At 40.9% G+C, this 21,193-nt stretch overlaps 1 protein-coding gene across 2 annotated transcripts in view; it reads left to right on the top strand.

The window, feature by feature from the left end:
- ATP10B (ATPase phospholipid transporting 10B (putative)) overlaps positions 1-21,193 on the top strand; it is a 247,908-nt gene that overhangs the window by 150,052 nt on the left and 76,663 nt on the right. The window contains exons 3-4 of one of the 2 annotated variants that reach the window (XM_073355886.2): positions 15,049-15,342; positions 16,307-16,501. In XM_073355886.2, coding sequence (XP_073211987.2) covers positions 15,068-15,342; positions 16,307-16,501 — 470 coding nt within the window. In that variant the 5' untranslated portion in view covers positions 15,049-15,067. Of the gene's footprint in view, positions 1-15,048; positions 15,343-16,306; positions 16,502-17,589; positions 18,432-21,193 lie in introns of those variants that run through there. The other variant, XM_073355885.2, reaches the window with a different exon arrangement.

Here is a 21,193-nt window from a genome sequence, read left to right as displayed (position 1 = left end):
CCTTTCTTCCTCCTCTCTGACCTCTTTTATCAGCTGGGAGTAACTTGGGGGATGTTCTTGTCATTCTTTTAGCCAGAGATGAAGTAGAATCGGGTTCTGATACTGAGTTCCTCTCATGATTTGAGCCAGTCTAGTCCAATCCATCTGCTCAGCAGCCACTGCTCCCCTCCTGACAGCTCTCTGAAGCAGTCTCTCCAGACTCTGTATGTAGGCTGAAGCCCTCTCGCCCCATTGCTGTCAGGAATTAAGGAACTTGCAGCTGTCTTCAGGGCCCTCTACGCTCCCAAAGGTGTGATCGAGGGCCTCTAGTCAGTCCTTCACGTTGACCCCAGGGTCAATGAGCTTCAGAGTGTGCATCACATCTAATGCTGGGCTGCCAAGGCTCTCTATGAGGCATCTTCGCTTTTCTGCATCTAGTACGGCCTACGCTTGCAGCATTTCAGTTGTATGCTCTATCCAGGATTCAAACTCCTCCTCCCCAGCAAATAACCTTAACTTATGACAAGAGTTTGATGTAGCATGGGACAGCACAATCTTTTCCATTGTTTGCCCCAGTGCTTTTGTCCAATCATCGGCAGAGGCTGCAGCCTCTGAGCATGAAGCTACTGAGCTGGGGCCCAACAAACCTGACATATTAGCCATTATACAAACAGTAATTTCCTCAAAATATAAACACAATTGTTTCCCAATGTGGTGGATCACTCAACAGGTGCTTGCGAGGGGTACTGACCCAGGGATTCTGGACGAGCCCCCCCCAAATGTAACTCTTCTGCCTGTCAGAGTTGGCAGTAACAAGGGTCGGGTTCAGTATCTAGGGGTTCTGTTCCAATAACACGATGCAAAACTGGCTCAAGCCCCCACTCAGTGACCTGGGACAAATATATACCACCACCCCCCTGGGCGCCTCTAAGAGGCAATACTTCCCCTCTCGCAAGCACAGAGTCTGAGTGTAGCAAAAGCCTTTTAATAACAGAGAGAAACAATGTGGCATTATGTTGGGGTAACACCACCACCAAGATTCATAACACAAACCATGAGCAAAAACCCACCCCAAGCAAACTGGGCCGTGTCCTTTCCCTTTGGTTCTTGAGTCCAGCAACCCAAAAGTCACCAAAAGTCCAACAACCCCAAAGTCCAGCAACCCAAACATCTCTGTCCTTGGTGAGCCCAGAGTTCAAAAGTTCATCTGCAGAGTTTTAGCCCCACCAGCCTGTGTGGAAATGGGGTGGGGGGAAGTAAAGGGGCACTTTACGTGCTCTGATGGCCAACTGCCCCACCTCTCCATGGGCTTCTGCTGCAGCGTTCACTGCCAACTGCTCCTCTCCGTTAACTGTCCTGTGAGCCGCTCTGCCAGCTGCTCCTCTCCAGTAGCCATCCTGTGTGCCACTCACCATTATATCTTCAGGCCCCCTATTACTTAACACAGTACTCAGTGATTTCAACTCATAGTAGGGGAGCCCTAGTGCTGGTGCACCATTGGCCTAAAGTGAATTCAGCTCTGCAATCTGTAACCAGACTCCCAGTAGAATCAAAATTAGCTTTGCTATTACACAGTGGAGAGAGGAGAAGGAGGTGCAGTGGGCATTTAGGGCCCTCAGAAGGGGCCCATACCACAAGGTACAAATGTCTGTCCCCAGCCTCTCTCCCTTCACTGAGTTTTGGCACTCGTGTCCCTTGCCTAGCGAGTGCTACTTTGTTGATGGCAAGTCCCTCCATCATAACAAAAAGCCAAGTACAGTTCCACGGTCCTTGATTCACATAATCAGGATAACAACACTTTATTCTTCCTGCCCCAATAACAGAGAAACTGGGGATCCCACAGCAGTCAAAGTGACCATCTAGGCAGGATGGGTATGCAAATGAGATCAGCTGCTGTGCTGCAGACCTGTGGGATCGGTCGACACTATGCATGGCTCATGTGGCACCTCATGGTCTCAGACACCATCCGATGGTCCAGGGACATCTACATCGAACACATCACCGGCCACTGACAGTACCATGACATCTGGAGGTGTGAGCCAGTATGACATCTGGAGGTGTGAGCCGGTATAACATCGTGCATCAACTATGAGAAAGGGACCGAGAGACTTTTTCCATTGGACCATATGAACTGGAACCATAAACTCACCAAACATTAAATCTCACCAAATGAGGGTAAATCCATCCTCATCATCGTATCCACTCATTATACTCCACACCTGAACATAGTCATTATATGAACAACATACCCTTATGTCTCAATGTCTGTACTTTGACCCGTTAACCTTTTACCCCCAATCAGGGATATTGCAGATTATGTATTCCTTACACCACCCGATCTTAAACTAAACTTCGCACCCCTTGATAATCTGTACCTTATTCCCTGATAACCAGAAACTTTTACACTTAAACTCTGTACAATTTTTTTTTATTTTAACATCTTAATAAAATTATTAAATCTCCATGTCAGGTACTTACATGCCACTCATTACCATAGTATTTGAGGGACTCACAATGTTTCACATAGTTATCTTCACAACACCCCTGTGAGGTAGGGCAGTGGTACTGTCCACATTTTACAAATGGGGAACTGAGACACAGAGAGGTTATATGACTTGCCTGAGGTCACACAGGGAGTCTGTGGCTAAACAGGGAATTGAACATGGGTCTCCCAAGTCCCAGACTATTGCCTTTCATCATATTCTTCATCTTTATTGTGTCTTAAAACTAGCAACGTAGATGTCCATGTCTAGGTTTGTATTCCAGTTAATTGCTTTGGGTGTCATAGAGTGGATGGCTGGGTTACCACTTGGATATAATTGTTTGGGACATTAGTTGATGAGGAATTTCATAGTTTGAAGTCCTTTTCCACAGTAACAAATAGGATTGTGTCTCAGTCCCCATTTATGGGAAAAGTAGGCACATCTGTCACATGATCTGCGGTTGCAGTTCAGGGTGGGCCATATTTTCCATGGGAGTGAAAAGCCATTGGGTTCTTCAGTTGGGTACTTGATGAGGTGTTTGTTAAGGAGTTTAAGGATGCTGGTGTCCTTCCACTTTGCTTGCTATTGATTTTCAGGGAAGAACCCTAAGTCTTCGAGCTCTTGCACTACAAGCCAAAAAGATTTTCTGAATTTTAGTCAAAATCTTGGTGTGTTGTTTGGGTCTTCATGCATTGTATTCCTCCAAAACAGAGGTGGGCAAACTCTGGCCCGCGGGCCACATCCAGGCCGCAGGACCATCCTGCCTGGCCCCTGAGCTCCTGGCCTGGGAGGATCGCCTACGGCCCCTCCCCCTCCCACATATTTATGCTGCCGTATGGGCAGTGGGGCTGCGAGCTCCTGCTGCTCTGAGTGGTATGGTAAGGGGGCAGTGGTGGTGCGCACTCGTCAGTGGAGGGGTTGGGTAGCAGGTCCCGGGGTGCAGTCAGGGGACAGGGAGCAGGGGGCGGTTGGATGGGGTGGAGGTTCTGGGGAGGTCAGGGAACAGGGAGGGTTGGATGGGAGTCCTGGGGGGCCTGTCAGGGGGCGGGGGTGTGGCTAGGTTGGGGCAGTCAAGGTACAGGGAGCGGGGGGCTGGGATCTGGGGGGGGGGGTGATTTAGGGCGGGGGGGTCCCAGGAAGGGGTAGTCAGGGGACGGGAATAGGGGGTGGGGGCCAGGCTGTTTGGGGGGCACAGCCTTCCCTACCCGGCCCTCCACACAGTTGCGCACCCCGATGTGGCCCTCAGGCCAAAAAGTTTGCCCACCCCTGCTCTAAAATGATGGGACTCTCCAAGGATTCTCATGTCATGGCAAATTCGGGGTGGATGGATGTGTGCCAGCATGGGAAGCCATGGTTGTGGCGTTGATTTTACTGTCCTTGTAATGATTCACATGGCAGTATTAAATTGAGAGTTGGCAATTGATGTGTGGGAGCTATGTGTCCAGATGAGTGAGCAGTATTCTGTGGTAGAGTAGACAGGGGACAGTGCAGTGGTCTTTAATAAGGTCAAGGATTTAAACATATTTATTAAATACAAGCAGTCAGTTCACTGTCCCGGGTGTCTAATAGACATTCTTTTCACATGATTGTGTGATTGATTTCTCCTTGAGATTTTTCCAAGCTGATTAAGTGTTGTGGAACTGTGCTTTATATAACTTGGTAGTGTTTTTAGACTCATTGTTTTCTCTTTCGGTTTAATATAAATAAATAACTGTTCTCTCTGGGGCATTTTAGTTTACTATATAGATATGGGGAATTGAGATCAAAACAAATCAACACGTTCTTACAAAAATCCTTGCATAAAAGGTTTTTACACACAGAGGATCTTCTGGTCAGTTCCCAATTTATTTTCAAGCTTTCTGCTTCCTTCTGGACTTGTTCATATGGGAACTAAGCAGTGTTGTACATCTGCAACATAATAATCTTGATCACAAGAGCTTTATACTCGTACATGCTATAAATATTAGATTGTCTTTTAAAGGCCACTCTACTTTGATTTTGAAAATTAAGTGGAACAAAGAAGTTTATTATGCAAAGGATTTCTTTGATTCCAGTGTCCTCTTTTCTGAGTTAAGAAGTAAATAGATTCCACAGTGGCATTGTCATAAATATAAAGGGAAGGGTAAACCCCTTTAAAATCCCACCTGGCCAGAGGAAAAATCCTCTCACCTGTAAAGGGTTAAGAAGCTAAAGGTAACCTCGCTGGCACCTGACCAAAATGACCAATGAGGAGACAAGATACTTTCAAAAGCTGGGAGGAGGGAGAGAAACAAAGGGTCTGTGTCTGTCTGTATGCTGCTTTTGCCGGGATAGACCTGGAATGGAGTCTTAGAACTTTAGTAAGTAATCTAGCTAGGTATGTGTTAGATTATGATTTCTTTAAATGGCTGAGAAAAGAACTGTGCTGAATAGAATGACTATTCCTGTCTGTGTACCTTTTTTGTAACTTAAGGTTTTGCCTAGAGGGATTCTCTATGTTTTGAATCTAATTACCCTGTAAGGTATCTACCATCCTGATTTTACAGAGGGGATTTCTTTACTTCTATTAAAAGTCTTCTTGTAAGAAAACTGAATGCTTTTTCATTGTCCTCAGATCCAAGGGTTTCGGTCTGTGGTCACCTATGCAAATTGGTGAGGATTTTTACCAAACCTTTCCCAGGAAGTGGGGTGCAAGGGTTGGACGGATTTTGGGGAGAAAGACGAGTCCAAACTATGTTTCCCAGTAAACCCAGTTAGAGTTTGGTAGTGGCAGTGGAGATCCAGGGACAAAGGATAAAATTAATTTGTACCTTGGGGAAGTTTTAACCTAAGCTGGTGAAAGTAAGTTTAGGAGGTTTTCATGCAGGTCCCCACATCTGTACCCTAGAGTTCAGAGTGGGGGAGGAACCTTGACAGGCATGATGAGATGTATCGTCTTCTAAGTACAGCTTAGGAAAACTGGCACCATATACATGCAGCGACTGTATAATACAAAAAAGATGCAAGGACATGAGTGAGACAGTAGAATTCCATACCGCACTTTAACTGATCACCCATGAAACACAAATAGCAGAGCAGCAAGACACCCAGTTTGGCTAGAACATGAAATAGACTGAGAACACCCAGATAAGTAAACAGGGGGAAAAACAGCAGTGCAGATGCTCTTCATGTACAGAGGAGTAATTAGCTGATGATCAAATGGGCATACACAGATACTAATGAAATAAGTCTAGGGTGGACCTGCATACCAACATGCTATTTCCAATCAAATGGGCGGCTAGTACAATACGTTTACATTTGACCTTATGTTGACTGGTCCCTGGAAGTTGGAATGTATGTGTGTCAGGTTATTTATTCACATATATATCTATATCTCTGACTGGTACTCATCTCTTGCCTACAATACATAGGTGAGGATAGTTAATAATTGGCTAACCTGAGACTTGAACCTGGTTTGTGTACACATGTATGCAGTGGAATGCAAGTCAGTTATGGTTGCTACAGCCAGCTTTAATTTATACTTTTGGTATGTACTTTTGGAGGGCAACCTAAGAACATTCATGTTTTCCATAGTGATTAATTTAACGTCTACACGAGTCTGAGCCCAGGGATCTCTTTCCCATTAGGCTGCTGGCTCAATCCAAGGGATTCATGTACCTAATAATTTTCTAGCATATCCTGTTGGAGATAGCTGCCCAACTGTTGAATCAGGCTACTAATGCATTAGTGAGATACTAAAACAATCTGTAGTCCGCAATCATTGAAAACTCTGGTCCTGGCCACCTCTAGGCTCAGGTTAGTAACCAGTTGCCTCTGTAATTGCTGTGAAGAACTACTGTTACATTCTCTCTTCCTGTTTTGCTACTCAGCTGAAATGACAGGAAAAATGTAAGTAGGCCAGATGTAATTACAGAACTGGAGTTATGCTAAAATGCCAAGGTTAACACACCCTATGCTTGTGAAAAATGCCATGGGAGCTTTCCTGAGCATTGGGTGTAGTGGAGCTGGATCATTCCATTGGCTATCAGGTTGACAGTTCATTTTAGAGAAATAATGTATGTTTAAATAGCACATAACTCTTTTAAAGTTAGGCTATGCTCAGAATTTTCTTACACCAACAAATGTATAGCTAGGATTTATTTACTTATCCTTTGCTCTATCTGAGAAGGGCAGATTGATAGTAACAGTGCAAGAAGGGCTAGAAGAGGATAGTTAATTTCTGCATAATTCTGCATATGGACAAGCAAGTAATAATGGCAGCAAGGCAGAATGCTTTCCTTGTGCAGTATCTGACTTCTTCCATAAAAATGAGCTAAACCAAGCATCCAGTATTACTACATTCAGACTGACAGCATCCTACTTGAGAAAAAGCCATTTGATAATCATAGTTGTCTTCATGACCTGTGTGTTGGCATCTGCTCAGAGCACATCTGTTTGGAGCAAGTCTTAATAATGCAGCTGTAGCCTTTTGCAAAATCAAATTCTCTGAACATGCTGCTGAAGCTGAAGGAAAATTCTGTCAGGCACTAAAATCTTTTGTCTGCCTTGGGAAAAGTGTTATAATTAACCCATTGTTGCAAGATTTCAGGATAGATTTCTCCCACAAGGAAATAAAATCTAGTCACTGCATGAAAAGCCTGTGTTAATCTCATAGAATAATAATAGAATAGCAATACACTGTAGTCTAATGACACACTAGATGTATGTAAAGCTCCTTTCTATTTATCCTGCAAAAAGAAACATTATATAAATTTTAATCCATAATGCATTTCTGTTCACTGAATGACAGGGCAGCCTGCAATGGCTAGCATTTTTGGATAATCATTTCTTTAGGACCTGTTTTTAACTCTTGTTGATGCCACCCATGCATTATTTCTTCAGTATAGCGTAACATAATTCCAGACAGCATTTTATAGGCTGCTAATGAACTACAATAGCCTCCCTCTCTCACCCCATTCAATATATTCATCAGCCTTCACTAGCCAAATATTTTTTTCAGGATTGGTGTGACTGGTTCCTGATTATAGGAGGCTTTATATAGCATAGCAAAAAACAAATCAGGCTGCTTCCTAGCAGATAATTGCCATGCAGATTAAAACCAGTGTAGTTCAGCCTTCTGTAGTGCTCTGCGCACTCAGTGATGTTTATTTCCCTAACCAAAGCATCCTGGAAATGATTCACTTGAATGGGTGCCACATCTTTCATATAAGACAACACAAAGAATAATTGCTGCTGTTTTCAGTCAGGAACTGCAAGAGAAAACTTGAAAAAATTGGAATTAAGCGTTTCAGGGAGAGTGTGTGTGTGTGTGCTCTTAGTTTATAGGTAGGTTTATGGGTTCTTTCAGTGTGGAAATGTAAGGTAATAGTTTGGAAAGAAAAATTACCTTTTTCTTAGTAACGTTTGATTAATGCACACATCCCTCTGAAAGGTCCTAACTGCAATTGTTCATGTTAAAATGTTACATTTAAAACTTCCATTGTATCTGAGCTTTTTCCCTGGAGTAAAATTTTCAAAAGCACCTGCATCCCATTGGTGTAGGCTCCTAAGTAATTTAGGAACTTTTGAAAATGTTGCCCCTCATTTTTTACCTTTGTATTGCTAGTGTCTGTTTGTTTTTACATACATATCTGTGTGTAGAATATTTTCCAGAATTTGGGCTTATTATCCCTCTTATGAACAGAATACAGGGACATGATGCTGCAAACCCTTGGTCACACAGACACCAGCAATAGGAAGATATAAAACCAGGGAAAGTATAATATAAATCAAGGCATAATACATTTGCTAAATGTTGCCCTTTGACAATGGCTAGGCTGATGGCAAAATGACACTATAGAAAACCATGCTTGTTTTACTGATACCTCATTTTCCCACTTTCCCCTCCTTTGTCCCTTACACCCACCTGTTGCATATTGTTATAAACCGGGATTATAATCTCTCAGGCAGGGACAGCATCTAGCACAACAAGGCCTTGTTCCTTGATAAGGCCTTGTTCCTTGTAGGCGTTAGGGTTGCCAACGGTCCAGGATTGGCCTGGAATCAGCATCCATCTCCCAGTGACTGTTGAAAGCAATCCAGGAGATTTTAATAGGATATTTTAAGAAAATGACTTTGTCATGTTGGGTTGAGGGGAAATCTCCCTGAATAGCTTCCTGAATGGCAACCCTAGTAGGCGTGGGTCTCTTAATGCTAACTGTCTATGTAATATAAGGAAGACTGGGAAGGGGTTTCTCATTAGTGGCAGGTAGGGAGAAAACTGCAAGATCATAGGCAGTCTGGTAGTCACACCGACCATGTATGAGGAACTGTAAATTCCTATAGAAGTGAAGAACCAAGAGAGAATCTCCCCATTATTTTGGGGGTGGCGAGGGAGGGAAGGGGAAGAATTTGGCATCAGGGAGTTGTAGCATGCCTTTCACAATAAAGGGCAGTATTCTATAGATGGACCGTGCTGGGTTTGTGCTTGCAGTTCTGACAAATAGGCTATGATATGTGGGGTAAGTATATAAATGCCCTATTTTATTGATATACTTGTTGGATATGCTGTTCAGATTCTAGTGGCCTATCCCAATCATGGTTTATCTCTCACATAAGATTAAGCTGTCACCATGAAAGTCTATATTATGTGCTTTAAATAAATGCCTAGGTGAAGGATTGGACATGCAGAACATGATACAGAGATGAGGCTTGGGTGCACCTTAAAAGGCTTGGTACAGACAAGCACCTAGTGACTCATGCATTGATATGATATATTGAACCATTTGAGCCAAACCTCTACTTAGAGAATTTGAACAGCATCCCTTCCCCCCATGACTAGTCAACATGCCGGCAAGCTTCTGCTCCATCATGGCACCTGACCTGTTCCCTCCACTAAAATGAGTACATCTAAATCTTGGGTCTCTTTAGTTTCTGAAGGTGTTCAGAACCCTTCTCAGACTGGGGGACTTGAATCTCAAGGATTGTGGGTTAATTCTACTTCGGTTTTTTGGGAACACATGCCTTAAAACACAGTGAGGATTATCTAGGAGATACTAACAAGGTGTAGGGCTTGAGCACATTTCATTTCTGGATGAGATGTCCAAGGCAAATATAGTGAATCTGTAGCGTTAGTCTTAACAGTGGTGACAGTTCTCCTCACAAATAAAATGAGAGGAAAATAAATGAGTCTTTTAAAATAATGAGTTCAGGAATGGCAGCGTTGGGCTTTATGAGTTGTATTTCATGGCAGCTTATTGCAATAAATACATTACTGTTGTTTTTGAGCCATATGTAAAATCCCTGACTGTGACAGTATAGTCAATAGTATTTCACAACCAATGTATTTTCCACAGTAATATTATAAAACCTTTAGGCAAAAAAATTTATTCCTTTCCAATAATAGCATGGAACACACTTTTGAAGTTAATAAGATGTTGAGTAGTTTAATCTATGTGAAAATGGCAAGGAGAAATCTGTTTAATGTGATTCTCTTTTAATAGTTTGTTGTGCATTGACATGCTTGAGGTAAACTTGAAGCCACTCTGAAATGCCCGGAAATAAATGCTATCAAATTGCACCCCAAAACTTATTGCCAATCTCTGAAGAAATAGCATGATGTTAGTTCTCCTTATATTGCAAAGAAGTTCAGATTTTTCAAAACGTTTCCTGTTGATTGAGAATTTTATCACTTTTGTTTGTAGACTGGCTTCTTATTCCATTGTCTTGTCAGGTAAAGTATGTCTTGTAAATTTTCTCATATGTAAATCTTTCCATAGCTGTCTAAATCTCCCCACTGTATTTTCCACTGAATGCATCCAATGAAGTGAGCTGTAGCTCACGAAAGCTTATGCTCAAATAAATTTGTTAGTCTCTAAGGTGCCACAAGTCCTCCTTTTCTTTTTGCGGATACAGACTAACACGGCTGCTACTCTAAAACCTAAAGAAAGTGAAATATCTTTCAGATATCTGAGGGCAGCATTGTGTGTGTGTGTGTGTGTGTGTGTGTGTGTGTGTGTGTACACAAAACAAGAGATTGTAACTGAGGCACATGAAATAACCATAATGTCTGGGCCTCCTAAACCAGCATCATGTGCCTCTCATTCTGCAAAACTGTGTATTATGTGCATCCCTTTCCTTTTCCTTCCCAGAAATCCTATCAGCTTTGTAATGAATCAGTTTGTACAACTGGGCTTCTAGTTCTGATTATGCCACTCTGTGCTTTATTTCAATTCACTTTGATGTAATCAGATGCTACATAAATTGCTTCCATATTGCTTCTCCTTCTCAGCTTCAATTCTTGACCTTCTGTATTTGAATAAATAACTGTCTATACACACTCTGGCTATTCACACCCTTTGCGGGGTCCTAAGAATTCCTAAGGAAGATCTGAAAAGAGTAATAAAAATGATGGGGGGCTGGGAAGGTTGAGAGCTCAATATGTGAAGTTTGGCTAGATAATTACGGTAATGATATAGGTACAGTTTGATATTTGAAGGGTATCAACACAAAGGAGGGAGAGGAATTGGGCTAGCTTGTGAACCTCTTTCTCATATTTCTGAGCACTTAGTTCCAGTGAGACTATGTGTAGTAGTAACTGCTCATCAATATAAGTAAGAGCTGGTTCACAGTCTGGTTCATTGACAGGTACCTGGTGGTTCAACTAGGAACAATAAACTGAAATAAGGGGAAACTTCAGGTTCCTGACTGTGAGATTTATTAGGGTGTAGACTAGAACTCCACAGGGAAGAGGTGGAAACCTCATCAACTGGGACTTCTAAAGACTGGACAGAAAGTTTAAGACAAGTGTACTCTACAAGGACAATTGTGCATTGGCAGAGATCATCCAAACTTCTTCTTCTTTCCAAATTTCTCCCCCATGCACTTTATTAGCCATTTGTCCTCAGCAATCCAAGTCTGAGAGCTGAGAGGAGGCACTGCCAAAAGCCTTCCCTGTGAAGTTCATCTGCTCTACCTCTTGATTAGCCAGGGGGCTAATCAAACATGAGGAAGGCATTTCCTGCACCCATGCCTGAACATGTGCCTCTCCAGCACTTCTGGCTTCTGCCTGCTCAGAGACAGACTATGACTATACCTGGCCTTAAAGCACACTGCTAAGGCCTGCTGATTGCCTTTTAACAGCAATCAAATATTTTAAATTTCTGGTAACTGTGGTGAGCATTGAGAAAGCACAATTGTTTTCTTGTATTGGGATAGGAATCGACACATGCTGTAACCCTAACACTGGAGTAATGTAGCAGGCAAATCCCAAGTGACATCACAGCATCTGGAAAAATAACTCGCCGCTCTCTTTGCATCTTCCCTTCCTTTTCTTTAGGGGTGCCTCTGGTGGTACAAAAGCATCACCTTCAAGGTGGGAGATGCTCGGTTGTTCTGGTAATCATATGTTGAAAAGATCTGCTCTTTACTTTAATCACATATAGCACACACCCCCCACCACCAATATATGCATAATATAGAGCTATAAATAATGTGTTCGCTGTATTTGTGGGTTTGCAAAGATGGCATTCTCTGCTTCTTTTTAGCTTTATACCTTAGCCTTTTAAAGGAGAGAGAGAAATCCTGTGGGAACTGCTAGTATGCTTTTACAAAGTAAATGTTCTTTTGTAAATGTAAAATGTAAAATGCTTTTACAGAGAAGTAAACTAAACTGAATCAAACTAAGTAGGGTGAGTTTATTCTTTCATTAATTTGTTTTAATGAAATAGAATGATAATAAGAAAAGAAATCAGCCTGAATGTCAAGTAAAACTTCACAGTTGTGAGATCTGTAAGGCCGTGGAATAGTCTCCCAAAAGAGGTGGTGGAAGACATTATTTTAGACATTTAAAGCTAGACTGACCAGAGAACTAGCAAATAAACTTGCATTGGTTGGAGGAGATGCTCTGTTTTAATATATATTTTCTACTTTAAATAGCTGATTCTGTGAATGAACTCTGCTTTTATTTACCTACTTTTATTTTAACTCGGTGGAGAGCTAGGAGTATTAATAATTTGGGGTTCTGATAGGTTAGTCTAAGTGTATATGTTTCAGAGTAGCAGCCGTGTTAGTCTGTATTCGCAAAAAGAAAAGGCGTAATAGTGGCACCTTAGAGACTAACCAATTTATTTGAGCGTAAGCTTTCGTGAGGTACAGCTCGGGATGCATCCGATGAAGTGAGCTGTAGCTCACGAAAGTTTATGCTCAAATAAATTGGTTAGTCTCTAAGGTGCCACTAGTACACCTTTCCTCTTTCTAAGTGTATATGTAATTTTGTTGGAGTCAGATAGAATATAAAAAAAATCAGTGAATAACTAAGAGCCCGATTCTTTCATATTCACTCATGTTGAGCAGTATCTCACTCCATGATCAGCCACATTGAAATACGTAGGTTTTCAGAGATTCAAGTTAGCCACTCCACATTCCGCAATGGCACAAGACACCACTGGGCAATCTTAACTCTTCATTAGCTGCTTTTTTAAGTATTTAATAAATAGTAGCGCATAGGTATGACTTGCATTACATTACTGTACCTGCATGCCTATAAGCACTATATCAGTGTAACACATGTCATAAACTGTCACAGTATGTTATTTTTCCTCCTTATGACTCAGTCATATACATCTTTGAAAATAATTTTTAAAATATAAATATTTTGTATATGGCTCTTCCTGAGAAGAATGTGTGGCTGTTCACAGTTTTTAAAAGGAATGGGGATTTGGAAGGGGGCAGCATAGGCAGTAGCTTCGCGAGTGTAGGGAGACTGAGAATTTGTCTATATTAAATGTGCATTGGTCAAATTTTAAATTGGTATAAAAACTAATTTACTTGAACTGGTGCAAAACATAATGTGAATACTCTTAATCCTCTTTAAACGAGGTTGATATCAAATTTGCTTAAGCAGATTCTTTACTGAATTAAACTAAATCAATATTAAAATAATTTAAATAAGATTAAGATTGTCCATATTGTGTTTTCTGCTAGTTTAAGTAAATTGGTTTCAAATCACAACTAAGTTAAACCAGTGCAGCTTTGAATATAGCAAGGCTTTATCCTTTTTCTTGTTTGTGCCATACCATTTGTTTTGTGTCTCCCTCCAGCCCCTACACATGCATTTTACTGTGGTTTGAATTGGGCATAATGGTATAGAGCCCAGTGCCGTACCTTTGAAGTCAGTTAGAGTTGTGCTATTTGTCAGCAATCCCTCGAGGTTGACTATCTCTTTCGCAGATTTTATTTTTCATGGGTCCTTTGGTGACCGAGGAGTCCAATTCTTGAGCCACAGGATCATTGGCAGACATTGCAAGTGGTGTTGGAAGACAGGGTTGGGCCGTGATTGCTGTGTGACAGTTGTCCTTCCTTTCTTTTCTGGCATTTTTCTGCAATCTGGGCAAAGCGATTTTCCTCAAAAGTCTTCACCAGTTATCCCTATCCTGGGCTGCTGTCTCCCCGTGTGTGTGGGACTCGCCCAGCACCAGAGGACTTCTATGGGTAGGGGTGAGGAAAAAGTTCTCCTGTGAAAGAAGCCTGCGCATGAGTAGTTTAGTGTGGGGGAGCTGATGCTCACCAGCAGCCACACATATCTTGGCGGAAGAGGCACTGATATCCAGTGGCAAGGAGATCCAAGAACTGGGGGTTTCTCCTCTGTTGCAGCCTTTGTCCACCTTCACAGCCATTGAGAGGTGATCCTGCTTCATCCACCCGTTCTGTTGTTGAGGTCTTATACTGGGTTGCGTTGTGCTGGGCTGCATGTTGTCTGGTGTCTCACCTTCAACCTTACCGCCATGGGTGACCCTACCAGGAGTACAGGACTCCAGACGGCATCACTCTTAGGGTCTTAAGTATATGCAAGCTTCTCCATCACGTCAAGTTGGCAGCCCAAGGAGAAGGTTGTGCTAGTGGGAACAGGATCAGGGTCTTACTGTATGATTGTGTTTCAAGCTGTACTGTTACATTGTATAAGAGCACTAGTATTTACTAATCAAGTCGCTAGATCTATCCAACCAGTAAAATGCCCATTGTTGCTTGTTGAGTTCTGCATTTGAATCAGATTTCTATGGAGATTAAAGAATGTTTTTCCTTTTGTGAATGTAAATGAATTTAAAATGACCATGCAGTTCATTCTCATCATAGTCTTTGTGTGTGCCTTTAAGATTCAGCACCTGAGCCAATCACCTTTTGTAAAAGAACATGAACAGAAAAACCATCCTGCAAAAGTCTGAAGCAGTCAAAGAAAAACTACCAAACAGCTTTGGTTGTGGCAGTTTGATTAGAGAAAATGATATAGACTTGGATAAAGATAAAATGATATAGATAAAGAAATGATATAGACTTCGAAGTTAAATTGTGAACAATCAGCTTGAATCTGCCTTATTTGCATTAACTCACAGTTAGAACACACAGCTCATAAAGCATTTTTCTCATAGAGTTAGAAATGGATTTTTTCCATATTAAATATTTTTGTTGTACTAGTTAACTTCTGTACAGAAAGCACTGAACATGAAGCTGAACAGGTAATATGCTGAATTGTATTGTTTGCTGCTTTAAAACCATCACTGGCAAGACACAAAGTGAATTTGTTACCATAATGGAATTGGTTTTCAGTCCTTTTAATGCATTTCTCTTTCAGCCGTACCTTGCTACTGTGGATGGCTTTGTCAGTGGACTCAGCTTTGTATCGTTGTCAGCGGCTGGCTGCCGAAGGTTCCGCCTGGACTCAATCGGAATCAACACCTCTGCTGTCTTCTGTCAGAAAGAGACTGAGATACAACTTGAACAAATGGAGGATTGTGTTTCCCAACAATAAGAGACTTCAAAAAGATTGGGAGAAGGTTTCTAGGTTTTATTCTGGAAATGGGATACAGACCACGAAATACACCTTGCTCTCCTTTTTGCCTCGAAACCTCTTTGAACAGTTTCACAGGTATACACTTGCCAAAACTAAGGAAATGATTGATCAGCTTTAAGATCTGTCCTATCATAAGTGATCTTTGATAAAAATGTGTAAAGTTTCTATAGGTTTTTGAATAATCCTATAAGAGAATTAAGATCTCTGATTTAGAATTACACAAAGGGCTCAAAACAGCATGCTGAAAGCAAATTATTCTCTTAGATTCTATAGGATTTTAGAGTAATTTTATAAAATTATGTTAATTTTTACATACGCACATTGATTTCATCAATATTAAGTTATATAGAACTTGTCCATAAAGGGTGGTCAGAGCTGAGTTGCTTGTGTGGCTCAGTCTTTCCCATTAACTACTGGTTGTAGGACTAGTGACCTTGGCATGAAGAATCCTGCCAAAGGCAGCCAGTGGGAAATGCCATTCTGATCACAATAGATGAAATTTGCCCATCCATCTTGCACTTTGAAATAAACATTCTGTAATATGGTGCCAGGTTCTGTCATCCCATGGTTTGGCCTATCTTTTTGTTTACCTTATTCTGTAAATTCATAGAGGGCCTAGTCTGTTGCTTGTAAAAACAACCCCATACATTTCTGAATATGAGTTTTAAATACTTTGTTGCTTTTTAAAGTTGGCAATCCTTGAATGACAAATGAATGCAAATATGGGAACCTGGATGTGAGGAACGTCATGAGGTAAACAGTTTTTAGGTTTCTGGATTTAAACAGTGGTATAATACACAAATTAAATGAAATTCTTTTTAATGTTATGAAAATATATCTCCTATAGAATCCTCATAAGGAATGGAGACATCACAATGTAGTCAGGAAATATTCTGTCCTTTACTGGGGAAGGAAGGGAGAAGGAAAATTGTGTGTGTGTGTGAGAGAGAGAGAGCTGTTTTGACCTACAAACAGTGATGTGAATCAGGAAAGGACACCTTTAATTTCTGGTTATTGCCATTTTTTTTGACCTTCTCAGGTTGGCTAATCTCTATTTCTTCTTCCTGGTCATCCTAAACTGGTTCCCACAAGTGGAAGTTTTCCATAGGGAGATCACGATGCTACCTTTGGGTGTGGTGCTGCTAGTAATCATGGTTAAGGATGGCACTGAAGACTGCAGGAGATACAGATTTGATAAGGCGATAAACTCCTCTAAAACCAAAGCATATGATGAGTAAGTGGAATGAAACAATGACTGTTTGTTTTTACATTACATTACATTAGTTTTTACTTTACATTACATATATGTGCAATTTAACCACATTATTTTGCAATATTTTTCCCATTTGATCACAATAAGTGAAATTAATAAATTTGGAAAGGTTTTTATATAGGGACTCGTTCCTAATTATATTAATGGGAAAAAGCTAGGGAAATTATTTTAGCCCAGACTGATGTCAATAACCTATAGCATTTTGCTCTTAAAGTTTTCCAACCACTTTACCAGTACCAAATAATTAAGGCTCAACACTCCTTCTCAGTAGGTAAAGGATCTTTAGGGATGGTGAGGATCCTTCACCCACCATTGAAGTGCAGCCAACTCTGGAACAGAACATTGCAGCTGCTTAACAGCATGGCATAACACTGTTCATTGGCAACAGGAAGGGAAGAATATTTTAAGCAACTGAAACCAGAGTGGGAAATTTCATAGGTTGACTGGAATGTGACCAGGACATAACACTTCGTCTCTGCCATCAGATCTCCAATAACCAAAGGTGGCCAGTCCCTCCAAATTTCATGTGAATTACCGCACCTCCAGAAGTATGATACCCTTTACATTTGTTCTCGGGCATTTGCCAGTACTGATTCAGAGGGAAGAGAATGGCTTCTACTACCTTCTTAATTACCAGCAATACTTCTTACAGCATCAGAAGTCTCTTGTCTAAGTGCCCTGACTAGACCCTTCTTATCTTGCCACAACTGATGGGACTACATGACAAGGTGGTAAACTTGCATTAAAAGAGGTTGATTACACTGTGTGATCCTTTGGTCAAGAGGTTTTTTTTTCCTCTCTTAAACTTGGTTCTGTAGAGACAAAAGCAAATGGCAGATTGGGATAGTTTTAGGAGATGAAGTCCTGGCACTTTTTAAGTCAATTGCAGCCTTCCATTGACTTCAGTGAGATCAGGGCTTCCCCTTTGAACTAACTTACTGGCAATAGTTTTAGCTTCTAACAACTTTAAAAAGAGTGTTTTAGAAAAGCCTCAAGAAGAGGACTGGGCATGACTTCAAAATTATCCACCCACTATAATAATATGCAGAAAGAAGATTTGTCTGGCACAAGCTTCAGGAAGTATAGTAACACAAACAACAGCACATTTCAGCAGTGCTTTTGTCATCAGTGACTTGCAACGGGGGAGACTTTAGGACCCAGAGTCATCCTGTCTGACAGTGACAGAACTGGTTTCTAGGAGGAAACTACCTATTCCTGTGACGTCTGTATTCCAACAGGTGTAGCTTTCCATCAAGAGAAAGACAGCATTCGTTTCAGGGAAACTCAAACCTCATTCCACTGCTTTTGCATTCTTCTGGATTATTTAAACCACTGTACCTTATCTTTATTATTACTTGAAACAACATTTTTAAAGGGGAGGTAAGATGTCCAGGAAATATGCTCTAGGCTGCTGTTCTATGAAGATCATAAGGGAAAAACTTTTTTTCAAGAAAGCTTGCTGCCAACATGCTGCTTCAGATTCTGGGACACAAAATGAGGAGTCAGAGAAGAGAGGAAAAGGAAAGAAAAGAAAGAAGCAAAAAGAAAATAAATGGGTGGTCGTATCCAACTTGCCCTTTGCAAGCTGCAAGTGGAAAGAGAACCCAAACAGACATTACGACTGTAATAAAATCAAGACCACCAAATATACTTGCCTATCCTTCATCCCAAAGAATATCTTTGAACAGTTTCACCGCTTTGCCAACTTATATTTTGTGGCCATTGCAGCATTGAACTTTGTGCCAGTGGTAAATGCTTTTCAACCCGCAGTTTCTGTGATCCCAATTTGTGTTATAATGGCTATTACAGCAGTTAAAGATGCCTGGGAGGACTTTCGGAGATACCAGTTGGACAAAGAGATCAATAATATGGTCTGCCTCGTTTACAGCAGGTAAATAAATCGTACACTTTTTTTCAATGTAAACCAAAAATTGCTTCAATATTTTTCAGAAGCATCTTAAAAAATGAAGGAGTCTATGGGGGAAAAAAATAACTACTGGGGAACAAGGTCTTCCACAGAGGAAACCAATGAATTTGTGTATTTGATAGCTAAAATAAAGGGGTCCCACAAAACAAATTTTACAACTAATGCCTTGTAAGGGGAAATTAAGATGATCATCCTACTAGATTGACTAAGAAAACACTAATTTCTGAAGTTCATAAAAATGTGTGACCTTATCTAAAAAGTTTCTCTCTCCCACCACCAAAATTGTCCATGATCCCAGTTTCCTGTATTGCCTGCAGAATTGCTGCTTTCTGTTTTCCTTCAAACTGTAGCAGTGATAGTATTTTCACTCTTAAGAAAATGACACATTGTAACAGAGGTAATGAAAAAATATTGACATCTTTATAGGTAAGACAATGATAAAAAGTGTTTTTTGTTTTGTTTAATTTTACATTTGCTCAGACAAAGACAACCGAGAGAGAGAAATAACAAATACGCTAGGCATTAGCTGACTGAGTCTGTGCAGGAAATCTTAATTATCTCTCTTTTGCATAAAAGAAGCATGATAAATTGCTTCTGAAAACCATTTACCAGAGATGGCTAATTCTAAGTGCTAAATGGGGAAAGCACAGAAGTTGTTTTCTGCTCTTTACTCTTCCTCTTGTGCCATTTTGTATTGCTCTATGTTCTTTCTGAACCTAGAAACCTTAGTACAGCAATGAACTGTCTTTGTGTTCCTTGAAAATTCTGTGCCTGTGGTTTTCCCAAAGATCCAGTATATGTTTTTAACTTTTTTTTTGTGTATGAAAAATGTCTGTCAACTTACAGATAGACCTGTGAATGCTTTGCGGACGTGAACATCATGCCTCTGGCTCACTTTTTCTCCAGCCATGGGATACGTAGTCAGTCAAGCATTAAAAATAGTCATTGGGTTATCCCAATATGTTGTGTTGTTTTGGTTTGCAGTGATGTCAGAGGGCTCTGAAAAGAGCCCTTTCCAGTTGTCTTTCAACAGATATTTGTGGCCTTAAAGGAGGTGTAAAGCCAGAGGGAGTGGGGTGTCTTCAGGACAATAGAGGTTCCCTTCTCCTGGAAAAAATGGTAGATAATACAACTACCATCAGACTTGTTATGTGCTGTAATTAATATGAATAACTTTAATTTTTTGGGAAGCTGACATTTCTTGTTCTTCTTGTTAGCTGCACTTTCACGGAGGAGCTTGGTGTCTCCTAGTTTTTTTCTTCCCTGTGACTCATCTGTCATACGTTATTTTGTACCATGGGTGAAACTCTTTTTCTAGACACTGGAAGCCTTGTAAAACTGAATTATAATCTTGTTGCAGTAAAGCATTGTCTTTTAATACAGTAACTGATCTCCCATCTAAAGGTGAAGGGTTAATCAGATTTACAGTATTACCTTAGGAGAAATTGAATTGGAGACTGTGTTATCTCTGTTGTTTCAGACTTCAACATAATGAATTCTGGTTCCCAGTTTTAATGGAACTATGAGGGCAGAATTCTGTTTTTTTCATCTCTGATAGAAAGATGCTTTTCCTAAAACTTGCTCGGAGATTGGTGGGGGAATCTCCCATCTTGCCCAGATCACGGGGGCGGCTAGTGAATTTAAATAGAGCATCTTGTAACATGGCCCTTTTCGTTTTGCCTTTTTTAACTGAGATAAACTGACATGTCAAGTCAGGACTGGTAAGAGATAACCTTTCCTAGTAGCATATTTAAATAAGACTCAGCTGTGAACAGGAGAGAGGGCAGTAGTCATTGAAGAGTGTTTTAGGCTCTGTTGGCTGGCTTATGGGCTTAGTAATTGGTTATGGAGGCTTACCACCTATAGGCTGCAGGTTCACAAAATCACAGTAATTGTTGTTTATAAACTGTATCACCAGATAAATTAAAAAGTTAATAATCTAATTGCAGATTGAACAGACCTATCTGTAGTCACCTCCATTCCCTGTGCCAGTACAGGATTCTCCCTACATATACATTTTCTGCCTAGTTCTAAATTTCATTATCAGGAAGTCATCTGTGATACTCAGCTTATATTTTCTCTGTGTTAATTGCATTCAATTTCTTCTAGCTGTACTCCTTTGTATAAGCCTGATTAATTCATTTCTTTATCCTTAGTATTTAATTATATCCTTTAAATATTTGTGATCAAAGTCCCTTCCCCACACTCCCAGCTATGTCCTGGCAAAGATATGCTGCATTCACTCATTTCATCTTTTCTATAGGTCAGTTCTTCCAGCCCCTCACCATTTTAGTTGCTCTTCCCTGAACTCCCTCCAGTTTGTCATCATCTTTCTGAGATAGGGGCCTAGAACTGAATGTGGCATTCCAAACTAATAATGGTATGGTTCAATCCTCTTCCACCCCCTCAATCTCCAACCCTCCTCCGCCTCCCCCTCTCTCCCCTGCCTCCCCCTCTCCCCCCCCCCCCCACACACACACAAAAGAGGCAGGAGGAGATGAGCAATTAATTTCAAATAGCAAAAGTCCTAGGCAAAAGGTGGTGGTATCCTTTCACCCAGTAAGAGCAATGATCTATAATAATCCAGGAAAGCATAGTTATACACTCTGCATAGAGTACATATGAGCCTGCTGTGTACACAAAGAGACTAAAACTGTAGTGCCATTGTGTCACTTTCAATCCCTAGGGATTTCTGTCTAGGTTCCACAAGCTGTTTCTCTGCTGAT

Source organism: Lepidochelys kempii, chromosome 8 (genome assembly GCF_965140285.1).
Source record: "Lepidochelys kempii isolate rLepKem1 chromosome 8, rLepKem1.hap1, whole genome shotgun sequence".
Taxonomy (NCBI): Eukaryota; Metazoa; Chordata; order Testudines; family Cheloniidae; genus Lepidochelys; species Lepidochelys kempii.
This window is presented reverse-complemented; position numbering and strand designations above follow the sequence as displayed.